Below are 14,087 nucleotides of genomic sequence, written 5' to 3'. Positions count from 1 at the left end.
TATTGTTTTTATAAATTTGCAAACATTTCTAAAAACCTGTTTTTGGTTTGTCATTATGGGGTATTGTGTGTAGATTGATGAGGGGAAAAAAAACTATTTTATCAATTTTAGAATAAGGCTGGAAAAAGTCAAGGAGTCTGAATACTTTCCGAATGCTCTGTATGGGCGAGATTAGTCTGTAAACTATTAGTGCCGCTTTTTTTAATCAGTTTTCAGATAAACTCGTTATCTTTCTGAATGTATGCATATTTTATATATATAAAAAATATATATATATTTAACCTGTATTTTGACAGGGAGTCAATGCTGAGACCAGTCGAGCCCTGTTTAGCACAAACATACACATCACAATGAAATAAACACATTAAACTACACATTCATATACACATTAAAATACATGTAATTATACACAACAATACACAAAAAAACAAAACACAATCCTAAAAAACAGACATATTCTTCAGTAAAAAGGTCCCAAACAACAATATGGAATAATGCTGCCTGTTTCCTTTCCAACAATGAATGTGTTAAATCAGTGCATTATGTTGTCGGTTACTTTCATGGGTGCATAGGTAACTGCAATGGGGGAGCTCAGTTCTCTGTTTAGTGTTGAGTCCCAGCCATATATGTACCCACTGTTCCAAAGCCTTTAAGTGTCATTGTGCTTTTAGATCTATTCACAGTGATGTTTGCACAAGTTCTATAAAGTTCCTAAAGCCCAAGAGCCCTAGATTTGGCATGGCATTTCACAGTCGGGTGACTGTGTATTGGTTTTTAGTGAGGAGATTGATACACTGCTCCCCAACTGGTGTGTCTGTATTAGTGAAAGAATTTCCTTATGTCTGTGAGTGTAGGTGGGTCTGTGAGTGTAGGTGGGTCTGCGAGTGTAGGTGGGTCTGTGAGTGTAGGTGGGTCTGTGAGTGTAGGTGGGTCTGTGAGTGTAGGTGGGTCTGCGAGTGTAGGTGGGTCTGCGAGTGTTGGTGGGTCTGCGAGTGTAGGTGGGTCTGCGAGTGTAGGTGGGTCTGCGAGTGTTGGTGGGTCTGCGAATGTAGGTGGGTCTGCGAGTGTAGGTGGGTCTGCGAGTGTAGGTGGGTCTGAGAGTGTTGGTGGGTCTGCGAGTGTAGGTGGGTCTGCGAGTGTAGGTGGGTCTGCGAGTGTAGGTGGGTCTGTGAGTGTAGGTGGGTCTGAGTGTGTAGGTGGGTCTGCGAGTGTAGGTGGGTCTGCGAGTGTAGGTGGGTCTGCGAGTGTAGGTGGGTCTGCGAGTGTAGGTGGGTCTGCGAGTGTAGGTGGGTCTGCGAGTGTAGGTGGGTCTGCGAGTGTTGGTGGGTCTGCGAGTGTTGGTGGGTCTGCGAGTGTAGGTGGGTCTGAGAGTGTTGGTGGGTCTGCGAGTGTAGGTGGGTCTGCGAGTGTAGGTGGGTCTGCGAGTGTAGGTGGGTCTGAGAGTGTAGGTGGGTCTGAGTGTGTAGGTGGGTCTGCGAGTGTAGGTGGGTCTGAGAGTGTAGGTGGGTCTGAGAGTGTGCATGTATACTGTACTGTATGTGTGTGTGTTTGGAGAGTTTTTTAAACAAAAAACAAGCTGACTTGAGAACTTTACAGACTGTGGTCTTGGCCTGTCTTTGAAACTCTTCCAAGGGCATTATTGAATACTTTTTTATATGAAACATGTTGGTCTAAAATTCACTGTTGGCTGGTTTTATTTCAACTTCATGGTGCAGTTTGTAATTATGAATAAAGACATAAGTGTTGCTCCTTAACTCTAGTCCAGTTTTTTTCTTTGCTTGATTCCTGTGGTCACCATTTGAGGAGAGACTGAGCATTATGCATGCCGTACATGCTCTATCCTCATATACACTTTTGGGTGGTGGGTGTTCTGCCTCTAACCCTCTGTGCCTCTTTACTGATGGAATCCATTCAAGGGCATCTCTCTCCCTCTCCCCAAATTACTTTGTATTGTTCTGTGATTTCAAGTCTGAATCAGCCGTTTACGAAACCTAACACACTCTCTCTCTCTCGGCTCTTATGGCTCTTTGGTCTTGTGGTGAAACTGAGCTTCACTCTGTAAATCTTTCCATCAACAGCAGCAATTAACGACAGGGTCAGATGAGGTGTGGCCCTCGATACGCACCAGAGAAGACCAAGGATAGTTTTGTGGATGGTTTTATCTCACCCTTCACAGTTTAACTTTCTTGTCATGGCTTGCAATTTTTAGCATTTTTGGTGGATCAGCCTTTGTGTTTACATCGATGTGTTGTGTAACAGATACTCGAAGGACCAGATAGCCCAAAAACACTATTTTACGCCTCAATGAGGCACATTCAAAATAACCAGCTCTCCTACGCCCCACTCCCTCTGATAAATCCAACTGTTGGATACTGTACAGAACTCAGCTCACCTAAGGCTTATTTGTAAAGCTGGTAGGAGCAGCTGTTCTGATGGACAGAGGGGTGTAGTCAAGGTTCTGATGAAGTAGGGTTAGTGCATGTGTGTGTGGTGGAGGGTTGTGGGGGAGGGTTGTGGGGGATGTCTGGAAGTCGTCTGGCTTGGGGCCTAGGGGTGGGAGAGGAAAGGAGAGGCCAGTATAAAACACTCAGGTAATTGCTTCTAGCTACACACCCAGCCAGTGTGTGTGTGTGTGTGTGTGTGTATGTGTGTGTGTGTGTGTGTGTGTGTGTGTGTGTGTGTGTGTGTGTGTGTGTGTGTGTGTGTGTGTGTGTGTGTGTGTGTGTGTGTGTGTGTGTGTGTGTCTGGACCAGAGTGTGTTTCCTAATGTTATTGTACTACAGGGTGTGTAATAGGATGGTGAAGGCTGTGTTAATGAAGGGCTATCGTTCAGATTATTAAAGGTCATTTTTACATGGTGGCTGCGTCCTGCTCTCACACCCACACCCACAGTACCCACAGCTGCTAGGCCACATCTGGACCAGTCAGCCCAGCCCAGTGCTGTTCCATCTGAACAGTGAGAATGACACGTCTGCTCCCACTCCCCCTCTCTGTCGCTCGAGGTCACCAGGCTGCTCATCATTACGCACACCTGTCACCATCGTGACGCGCACCAGTGCTTCATCGTTCACCTGGACTCCATCACGTCATTGATTGCCTCGCCTATATCTGTCACTTCCTCAGTTTCATTCCCGTATCTGCATTGATGTTTTTTTGTTTCTCTTGTCCAGACGCTGTTCTTTTTTAGTTTCATGTCTATTTGTTATTAAATCCTCACCCTGTACTTGCTTCCCATCTCCCAGCATCTGTAGTTACGGAACAGTTACAAGAATAGTGAGGAGGAACGGTGAGAAGGAACAGTGAGAATAGCAAGGAGGAACAGTGAGAACAGTGAGAAGGAACAGTGAGAACAGTGAGAAGGAACAGTGAGAACAGTAATAAGGAACAGTAAGAAGGAACAGTGAGAAGGAACGGTGAGAACAGTAAGAAGGAACAGTGAGAAGGAACAAACGGTAAGAAGGAACAAACAGTGAGAAGGAACAAACAGTGAGAAGGAACAGTGAGAAGGAACAGTGAGAAGGAACAGTAAGAAGGAACAGTGAGAACAGTAAGAAGGAACAGTAAGAAGGAACAGTGAGAAGGAACAGTGAGAACAGTAAGAAGGAACAGTAAGAAGGAACAGTGAGAAGGAACAGTCAGAAGGAACAGTGAGAAGGAACAGTAAGAAGGAACAGTAGAAGGAACAGTGAGAAGGAACAGTGAGAAGGAACAGTAAGAAGGAACAGTGAGAACAGTAAGAAGGAACAGTAAGAAGGAACAGTGAGAAGGAACAGTCAGAAGGAACAGTGAGAAGGAACAGTAAGAAGGAACAGTAAGAAGGAACAAACAGTGAGAAGGAACACTAAGAAGGAACAGTAAGAAGGAACAGTAAGAAGGAACAAACTGAGAAGGAACAGTAAGAAGGAACAAACAGTGAGAAGGAACAGTAAGAAGGAACAGTAAGAAGGAACAGTAAGAAGGAACAAACAGTGAGAAGGAACAGTGAGAAGGAACAGTGAGAACAGTAAGAAGGAACAGTAAGAAGGAACAGTGAGAAGGAACAGTGAGAAGGAACAGTAAGAAGGAACAGTGAGAACAGTAAGAAGGAACAGTAAGAAGGAACAGTGAGAAGGAACAGTGAGAAGGAACAGTAAGAAGGAACAGTGAGAACAGTAAGAAGGAACAGTAAGAAGGAACAGTGAGAAGGAACAGTGAGAAGGAACAGTCAGAAGGAACAGTGAGAAGGAACAGTAAGAAGGAACAGTAAGAAGGAACAAACAGTGAGAAGGAACAGTAAGAAGGAACAGTAAGAAGGAACAAACAGTGAGAAGGAACACTAAGAAGGAACAGTAAGAAGGAACAGTAAGAAGGAACAAACTGAGAAGGAACAGTAAGAAGGAACAAACAGTGAGAAGGAACAGTAAGAAGGAACAGTAAGAAGGAACAAACAGTGAGAAGGAACAGTAAGAAGGAACAGTAAGAAGGAACAGTGAGAAGGAACAGTGAGAACAGTAAGAAGGAACAGTAAGAAGGAACAGTGAGAAGGAACAGTGAGAAGGAACAGTGAGAAGGAACAGTGAGAAGGAACAGTAAGAAGGAACAAACAGTAAGAAGGAACAGTGAGAAGGAACAGTGAGAAGGAACAGTAAGAAGGAACAAACAGTAAGAAGGAACAGTAAGAAGGAACAGTAAGAAGGAACAAACAGTAAGAAGGAACAAACAGTAAGAAGGAACAGTAAGAAGGAACAGTAAGAAGGAACAAACAGTGAGAAGGAACAGTGAGAAGGAACAGTAAGAAGGAACAAACAGTAAGAAGGAACAGTGAGAAGGAACAGTAAGAACAGTAAGAAGGAACAAACAGTAAGAAGGAACAGTAAGAAGGAACAGTGAGAAGGAACAAACAGTAAGAAGGAACAGTGAGAAGGAACAGTAAGAACAGTAAGAAGGAACAAACAGTAAGAAGGAACAGTAAGAAGGAACAGTGAGAAGGAACAGTAAGAAGGAACAGTGAGAAGGAACAGTGAGATCAGTGAGAAGGAACAGAGAGTCATGTTCAGCACATTCCACAGTGCCTGGCTAAACGGAGTTACATGGAGTGGGGTTTAAACAAGGAACATTGCAGATAGTCTGTTTCTAAATGAGTTTCCTCAGTAATCATACATAATAGCAGGTCATTAGGGTTTGATTAATATGAGGTTTTATTGTGGTGCTCACTGGGAGTGGGTTAAGTTTACTCTGCAGTTCTGGCTGCCTGTTAGGTTGAACATCAGCTCCTGGCTGCCTACTCTGCTCTACTCTCTTTCCCTCTATATTAACTGTACCCTCTAGTGAATGTATAGTCCAAATGATTCTGTTACAGCTAAAGTGGACTGTGTGCAGTATGGGATACTTCAAACTGGGAGCATGTGGCACTGAGAATCTGAGGGAGACTACGAGTCATTGTGATTATCATAGAGAAATGGGGACTCAACAGAAACAGTTTGGCATGAGAGCAAAAGAAAACACAAATCGCCTTGATTTTTAATTCAGAGCTAATTCCCAGAAGATGGATTTTAACCAACCAAGTTATTTAGTTTTTTCTTCCCCGTTGTCATAATGTGAGAAATGGATCCTGAACCACGCAGACATATTGCTTTGCTCAAACAATCAAGACTTGCAATTGCCTGCTGCTGTCAGCTCAGTGCACTGTATCCCTGTAACTGTTTCAGTGCCTCAACACAAGCCTTTGATATTACTGAGCATTAAAAACAGGTCAAACAGCAAACCCATGTTCTTGGGTAGAAGGAAGAGTGCTGTACAAAGGCTTGGCATGTTTGTCACGGTCTGTCTCATCAGTACAGTGGAGATAGCTGTGGATGTTTGGAGCGTGGCTGACTCTTGGCCTCCAGCTGGCTGTGTGGATGACATGCTGCTGCTGCTGGATAACACAAGGCCTCCCTGCCTCCCTGCTCGAGGCCTCGTGTCACTAATAGCCCTGATCTGTTTCCTATCATTTAACACATAACCAACTGTCTTGCTGGACGATAGGCTGTGGCTAACTTTCCTTCATTTCACTTAATCAGGAAATAAGGAAGAGAACCCAGTTACGAGAGGTTAATATTAGAGCTGTAGCAGTAGGAGCAGTTCAATGCCGTCACAATATAGGGTTATGACTAGCCTCGCTAACCATGCTAAGACACACGACTGGTATCAAGACTATGTCATTACTAAGGGTAAAGCAGTGGTTGTAGAAACAGTTCAGAGCAGTCCCAGTTATAGCACACTCTTAGAAAAAAAGGTGCTATCTAGAACCTAAACGGGTTCTTCGGCTGTCCCCATAGTGGAACCATTTGAAGAAGCCTTTTTGGTTCCAGGTAGAACACTTTTGGGTTACATATAGGACCCTTTCCACAGGGTTTTACATGCAACCCAAAAGGGTTTTACGTGGAACCAAAACGTCTCCTCCCTGGAACCAAAAACCTTTCTCCTATGGGGATAGCTGAATGTCCCCAAGTGTAGGCTTATAACTAGCCTGGCTTACCATGCTAAGACATACAGTTGTGTTTACATACACTTAGGTTGGAGTCATTAAAACTCATTTTTCAACCACTCCACAAATTTCTTGTTAACAAACTATAGTTTTGGCAAGTCGGTTAGGACATCTACTTTGCGCATGACACAAGTCATTTTTCCAACAATTGTTTACAGACAGATTATTTCACTTATTATTCACTGTGTCACAATTCCAGTGGGTCAGAAGTTTACATACACTAAGTTGACTGTGCCATTAAACAGCTTGGAAAATTCCAGAAATGATGTCATGGCTTTAGAAGCTTCTGATAGGCGAATTGACATCATTTGAAATAAATCAGCCAAGACCTCTACAAGTCTGGTTCATCCTTGGGAGCAATTTCCAAAAGCCTGAAGGTACCACGTTCATCTGTACAAACAATAGTACGGATGTATAAACACCATGGGACCACGCAGTCGTCATACCGCTCAGGAAGGAGACGTGTTCTGTCTCCTAGAGATGAAGGTACTTTGGTGCGAAAAGTGCAAATCAATCCCAGAACAACAGCAAAGGACCTTGTGAAGATGCAGAAGGAAACAGGTACAAAGGTATCTATATCCACAGTAAAACGAGTCCTAAATCGACATAAACTGAAAGGCCGCTCAGCAAGGAAGAAGCCACTGCTCCAAAACCACCATAAAAAAGCCAGACTACGGTTTGCAACTGCACATGGGGACAAAGATCGTACTTTTTGGAGAAATGTCCTCTGGTCTGATGAAACAAAAATAGAACTGTTTGGCCAGAATGACCATCGCTATGTTTGGAGGGAAAAGGGGGAGGCTTGCAAGCCGAAGAACACCATCCCAACTGTGAAGCACGGGGGTGGCAGCATCATGTTGAGGAGGTGCTTTGCTGCAGGAGGGACTGGTGCACTTCACAAAATAGATGGCTTCATGAGGAAGGAAATGTGGATATTTTGAAGCAACATCTCGAGACATCAGTCAGGAAATTAAAGCTTGGTCGCAAATGGGTCTTCCAAATGGACAATGACCCCAAGCATACTTCCAAAGTTGTGGCAAAATGGCTTAAGGACAACAAAGTCAAGGTATTGGAGTGGCCATCACGAAGCCTTGACCTCAATCCCATAGAAAATGTGTGGGCAGAACTGAAAAAGTGTGTGCGAGCAAGGAGGCCTACAAACCTGACTCAGTTACACCAGCTCTGTCAGGAGGAATGGGCCAAAATTCACCCAACTTATTGTGGGAAGCTTGTGGAAGGCTACCTGAAACGTTTGACCCAAGTTAAACAATTTAAAGGCAATGCTACCAAATACTAATTGAGTGTATGTAAACTTCTGACCCACTGGGAATGTGATGAAAGAAATAAAAGCTGAAATAAATCATCCTCTCTGCTATTTTTCTGACATTTCACATTCTTAAAATAAAGTGGTGATCCTAACTGACCTAAGACAGGGAATTTTTACTAGGCTTAAATGTCAGGAATTGAGTTTAAATGTTTTTGGCTCAGGTGCATGTAAACTTCCGACTTCAACTGTAGCTATGACAGGGAATAACCCTTTTGCTCATCCAGTTAAGTGCAGTCTGACAGTCAGAATATTATGACTAAATCCCTTTGGCTCATCCACCTGCCAGTGGTGCTAATGAATTGTGTTGTGCGATCCCGTTTCGATAATGACAGAGTGTTGTGTATGCAGTTGTCCTGTCAGAGCCTGCCTGACACACCACTCATCCATACTCTTGTTCTACCCAGCACTCTCATTCACTTTCTCCATCCCTTTCTTCTCTCAGCATCTCTCTCACGTCAGGTGTAAATCATAGGGGATTAAGTGATGTCTGTCTGTCTGTCTGTCCTGGCATCTAACTGGCAGGGTGAAGTGAGGGTATAATGTTAAGTGTATAATAGCCAGGCAGAGGAATGCAGGGCATTTTATACAGCGTTCCAGAAAGGCTGGAATCTCCCGAGGTCTGCCATCGGCGGAACGGAACAGCTGTGCTTCCTCCATTCTGAATTCCTGCTCCTCCTCCTCCTGCTCCTCCTCCTTCTCCTCTCACTGCTGGGGTTAATGGGCAATACAGTTACAGCTGTATAGGAGCATGTGCTCTCATTTTATAGGAGGAGCAAAAGCATGGAGAAGCAGGAGTGAGATGGTTCTGGGAACATTGTGGCTGTGTTTGAAGTGGGACGTGGCATCAGTAGTGGTTGGTTTGATCATCGGCTCTGTGAACAGAAATGAGACAGATTGGGTCTGGTAGACTGTCTGCTTTCTGTTTCTTGTGATAGACAGTCTGTAGACTATTTTAGGCCTGTTTGCTGTGATAGATGGTCTCATGCATGTTTAGTGTGGTAGACTGTCTGAGGCCTGTCTATTCTGGTAGGCTGTCTCATGCCTGTTAAGTGTGGTAGACAGTCTGTAGACTATTTTAGGCCTGTTTAGTGTGGTAGACTGTCTGTAGACTGTCTTATGCCTCCTGCAATCCAGAGAGGGGAGAATTGAGTGAAGCCCTCTGAAGGGGTATCGAGCAAGGCAGGTCCCACCAGGCCACGCTCCAGCCCAGGCAGAAACTCAGACGTCTGGGGGTGGAGAAGGAGGGGATGTGCCTGTTTCCTGTAACTCTGTGTTTTGTCATTGCCTCAGGGCTGAGCTTGAGCAGGTACAGAAACACTCTTTGAGACATGCCCAGAGGGTAGAGGTGTCTGTGAAGGCATATGTGTGAGAAAAAGTCTAATACGACTTTGTATCTACACATCACAGTGGACATGGTGTTGAGAGAAGTGAAAAATGGGACTCATAAATGAATGCACAGTATAAACAGTAGCCACACATAAACTGAGGTTGGATAACATTTTAATGGAAACCATGAAAGATCTCAATGATCCCAAAACCAATGTATCACAGATGAGTGTCGGTGTCTGTCTGGCAGTGCTCAGGTGTGTGGGTGCGTTTGGAGGGGGGTTTACAGTAATCTGATGAATTACTCTGAATGGCAGACCACATTCTTCACAGTCTTGATTATAACCGCTAATCTGAAATGAATTAAATAGTTTTATCTTGAGTGATGGCTCTTACTTGTATCAACACATTGGTAGGGCCTATGGCTGTTTGTATAATGGTATTTAAGTGAACGTTATCTCTGTGTGTGTCCAGGTGGTTCTGTGAGGGGCGGGAGCTGCACCACTGTCCTGACATCCAGATCTGGAGGGATGGTGCCCTACACACGCTGGTGATCGCTGAGGCCTTCGAGGACGACACGGGACGCTACACCTGCGTGGCCTCCAACAGCCAGGGGGCTGACAACACCTCGGCAGAGGTCTACATCCAGGGTAACTGCTACTACCTCTGGACTCACTGTTATTCAATTCCTGTCATTTGAATGAATGTACAGACAACTCTCACTGAAAGGTCTCTATTTCTCATCCCTCTGTACCTCTGTTCAGGTGCTTCATCCTCCGACTCAGAAGGAGAAGTGTCCAAGCCCAGATCAGGAGCCATGCCTCAGTATGTTTGTGTGTGTGTGTGTGTGTGTGTGTGTGTGTGTGTGTGTGTGTGTGTGTGTGTGTGTGTGTGTGTGTGTGTGTGTGTGTGTGTGTGTGTGTGTGTGCGTGAATGCGTGCGTGCGTGTATGTGTGTGTGTGTGTGTGTGTGTGTGTGTGTGTGTGTGTGTGTGCATGCCTGTGTCTCAGCATGAACCTCTCACCACCCCTCACCTTGTGAGCCTTAACCCCTTCCTAACCCTGTGGTTGGGTCAAGATTAACTCCAGGTGGTAATCAGGCTAGCTGCTTGCTCTAATTTAACTCGCCCTATAAACCTGTCGATTTACCTTATAACCCTGGCCAGTGAAACTCTGGGTCATTTAGATAATGAGAGGTCTCTGGGGGGCTGCCTCCTCCCTCTCTCTTTCTCAATTAAATTCAATTTCAATTTAAGGGTTTTATTGACATGGGAAACATATGTTTACATTGCTAAAGCAAGTGAAAAAGATAATAAACAAAATGAAATAAACAATAAAAAAAATAATAAAGACATTTCAAATGTCATATTATGTGCAAATAGTTAAAGTACAAAAGGGAAAATAAATAAACATAAATATAGGTTGCATTTACAATGGTGTTTGTTTTTCACTGGTTACTCTTTTCTTGTGGCAACAGGTCACACATCTTTCTGCTGTGATGGCACACTGTGGTATTTCACCCAATAGATATGGGGTTTGTTTTCTAATTCTATATGGGTCTGTGTAATCTGAGGGAAATATGTGTCCATAATACGGTCATACATTTGGCAGGAGGTTAGGAAGTGCAGCTCAGTTTCCACCTCATTTTGTGGGCAGTGTGCACATAGCCTGTCTTCTCTTGAGAGCCAGGTCTGCCTGCCTTTCTCAATAGCAAGGCTATGCTCACTGAGTCTGTACATAGTCAAGCTTTCCTTAAGTTTGGGTCAGTCACAGTGGTCAGGTATTCTGTCACTGTGTACTCTCTGTTCAGGGCCAAATAGCATTCTAGTTTGCGCAGTTTTTTTGTTTGGGTCTAATTGTGTTGCTGTCCTGGGGCTCTGTGGCGTCTATTTGTGTTTGTGAACAGAGCCCCAGGACCAGCTTGCTTAGGGGACTCTTCTCCAGGTTCATCTCTGTGTAGGTGATGGCTTTGTTATGGAAGGTTTGGGAATCAGTTCCTTTTAGGTGGTTGTAGAAGTGAACGGCTCTTTTTTGGATTTTGATAATTAGAGGTTATCTGCCTAATTCTGCTCTACATGCATTATTTGGTGTTTTACATTGTACACGGAGGATATTTTTGCACAATTCTGCATGCAGTGTTTATCCCATTTTGTGCATTCTTGCTTGGTGAGCGGACCCCAGGCCTCACAACCATAAAGGGCAATGGGTTCTATAACTGATTCAAGTATTTTTTAGCCAGACCCTAATTGGTATGCCAAATTTTATGTCCCTTTTGATGGCATAGAAGGCCCTTCTTGCCTTGTCTCTCTCTGTCTCTGTCATTGTCTCTCTGTGTATTTCCCACCTGTCCCTCCCTGTTTTCACTCTGCCTTCACTACTCCTTCATCCGCTCTTCTGTTTACACATTAACGTCTTGGCTCTCATTCTCAGTGACATCATCTTAGTCCATTTTCATATGGTCCAAAGTCATTTATAAGGTGTAAATTGACGGCTTTGTGTGTTTATAGCATCAGATGTGTGTGAGAGCAGACAATTATTGCAAAGAGTAGTAATTATACATTTACTGCACAGTTTTGTTTTCTCTCTCTAAATGGCTACTCTGATGAACAGACCTAATGCTGTCTGTTTTAGTGTCCAGAAGAAGACAACTTCAATCTCCCTGTCCATTCGTTCACCTTCACCCAAGAGCCCTGAGGCTGTACCTCACCGCTCCACCCTGGTCCTATCTGCACCCCCACACCGGGTAGGAGACACGCACGCACGCACGCACGCGCACACACACACACACACACACACACACACACACACACACACACACACACACACACACACACACACACACACACACACACACACACACACACACACACACACACACAGCAGTATACAATCTGGAAGGGTCATTATGAATAACAACAGCAGGTGTTCTCAAGATGGATACTTTATGGTCAGATTACATCTCTCTATCTTGTCCTCCAGATGCAGAGTCCAGTTTCTTCACTATATGGAGGTGGTGGTCCTCTTACAGCGCCCCCTATCTTTACCAAGGTAAGACTACATTTGGAGTTATGGAAAAGTTGTCCATCACACACACATAAATGCAGACACCCACACGCTGCATCTCCCTGTAATAACACAGTGTAAGACGGGCGGGGGCCAGATAAAACATTCCATTTGAAGGAGTGCAGCCAGAAAGTTCCTGTCTCCTGCTCTAACCATTCTGGAACCTACAACTGCTCCTCCCCTCCTCCCTCAGCCCACCTCAGGCCATACGTCATGGTCTGTGTGCTGGTGGGATGTGAGCGAGGCAGCGCATCAAACAGGCCTGCCAAACCGACATGGGTCAGGAGGGTCTCACTCCCATCCAGCCCTGCAGACTACAAATCATCAGCTCCTCCAGGAGCTGTAGGGCTTCATCTCAATGAGAATATGTGCTCTTTTTGGGTGAAGTCAGGGGTGTGATGTCACCCTGGCGGTTGCACACACACATAGGCATAGACACACACACACACACACACACACACACACACACACACTGAAACACACATACGCATGGATGCACACACTTGTAAACACACACACACACATTTCACCCAGGTCGTCCCAATATATTCAGTCACATTGCAAAACCCAGTTCATACACTCACAAAGAGAGGCACTGATTCACACACAGTACACACACAACGAGAGAGTTTCTGTTGCTGATAGACAGGATGAGTCCTTTCACTGTGAGACCTGTTGACTGGTTGGAGAGGTAACACAATGCTGCCGTTGGCCCCTGCCTTGGCCTCTCAACGGATGGTTTCCTGCCTCTCTGATTGCAACACTAGAAGCTGTCACAGGATTGTCTGGATAGCCCTGCTCTGTCCTGTCCTTTTGTGAGACAGAGTGCTGTAAATGGGGTCAGTGTCTGCTGGCATCCCACTCCCACGTGTGGTGTTCTGTTCTGCTCTGCTTACTGACACTGTGTTGTCTTCCTCTCTGTCTATGTCTTCATTCATTTCCTCCTCTCCCACTTTTTTTTCTTCATCTTCCTTTCTTCCATCCGATGTCTCTTTCTCCTCCTCTCCTTTGTTCTCTCTCTGTTTGTCTAACCCTGACCCATTCTCTCTGTTTCTTTCTCCTCTTTACCTTGCCCCCGTCTCTCTCTCTCATCTCTCACCCTTCCTGCATCTCTCCCTCCCTCCCTCCCTCCCTCCCTCCCTCCCTCCCTCCCTCCCTCCCTCCCTCCCTCCCTCCCTCCCTTAAAACTCTGTCTCTCTCCCCATCCAGCTCTTACAGAATGCCCAGGCATCAGAGGGTCAGGTGGTTGTGTTGGAGTGCAGGGTTCGAGGCAGCTTTCCTCTGCAGGTCCAGTGGTTCAGACAGGGACATGTCATCCAGGACTCTCCAGACTTCCGCATCCTGCAGAAAAGTGAGACATTCTCAGTAGAGTCAGAATACTTATTGGTGTGAGAGGTCATCGAAAAGTTAAAAAAGGACTGAATGATTTATGAGTCTTACTCCCTCCTCTCCCTCTCTCCCTTTGATGTAATGTGAAACACAGAGCCACGGTCTGCAGCAGAGCCAGGTAAGTTACTTCACTTCCTCCTATGTCATTCTCAGGCATGTTGTCATCAACATAGTCACTGCAATATGTCTACTCCTGTCAGCTCCATCATGCATCCAAACCGGTCTCAGTCTGTATGTTGTGTCAGTCTGTATGTTGTGTCAATCTGTATGTTGTCTCAGTCTGTATGTTGTCTCAGTCTGTATGTTGTCTCAGTCTGTATGTTGTCTCAGTCTGTATGTTGTGTCAGTCTGTGTGTTGTGTCAGTCTGTATGTTGAGTCAGTCTGTATGTTGTGTCAGTCTGTGTGTTGTGTCAGTCTGTATGTTGTGTCAGTCTGTATGTTGTGTCAGTCTGTATGTTGTCTCAGTCTGTATGT

The 14,087-nt window shown here is 44.9% G+C and overlaps 1 protein-coding gene across 8 annotated transcripts in view; it reads left to right on the top strand.

Moving 5' to 3' along the window:
- Positions 1–14,087, top strand: part of palld (palladin, cytoskeletal associated protein) — a 102,377-nt gene that overhangs the window by 44,968 nt on the left and 43,322 nt on the right. For 5 of the 8 annotated variants that reach the window (XM_029707525.1, XM_029707528.1, XM_029707530.1 and 2 more), the window contains exons 3-8: positions 9,636–9,811; positions 9,926–9,986; positions 11,771–11,903; positions 12,140–12,208; positions 13,433–13,574; positions 13,707–13,730. In XM_029707525.1, coding sequence (XP_029563385.1) covers positions 9,636–9,811; positions 9,926–9,986; positions 11,771–11,903; positions 12,140–12,208; positions 13,433–13,574; positions 13,707–13,730 — 605 coding nt within the window. The remainder of the gene's footprint in view (positions 1–9,635; positions 9,812–9,925; positions 9,987–11,770; positions 11,904–12,139; positions 12,209–13,432; positions 13,575–13,706; positions 13,731–14,087) is intronic. The other 3 variants (XM_029707534.1, XM_029707526.1, XM_029707531.1) reach the window with 1 other exon arrangement.

Source organism: Salmo trutta, chromosome 22 (assembly GCF_901001165.1).
Source record: "Salmo trutta chromosome 22, fSalTru1.1, whole genome shotgun sequence".
Classification (NCBI taxonomy): domain Eukaryota; kingdom Metazoa; phylum Chordata; class Actinopteri; order Salmoniformes; family Salmonidae; genus Salmo; species Salmo trutta.
Note: the sequence above shows the minus strand (reverse complement) of the source record. Positions and strands in the feature narration are given on the sequence as shown.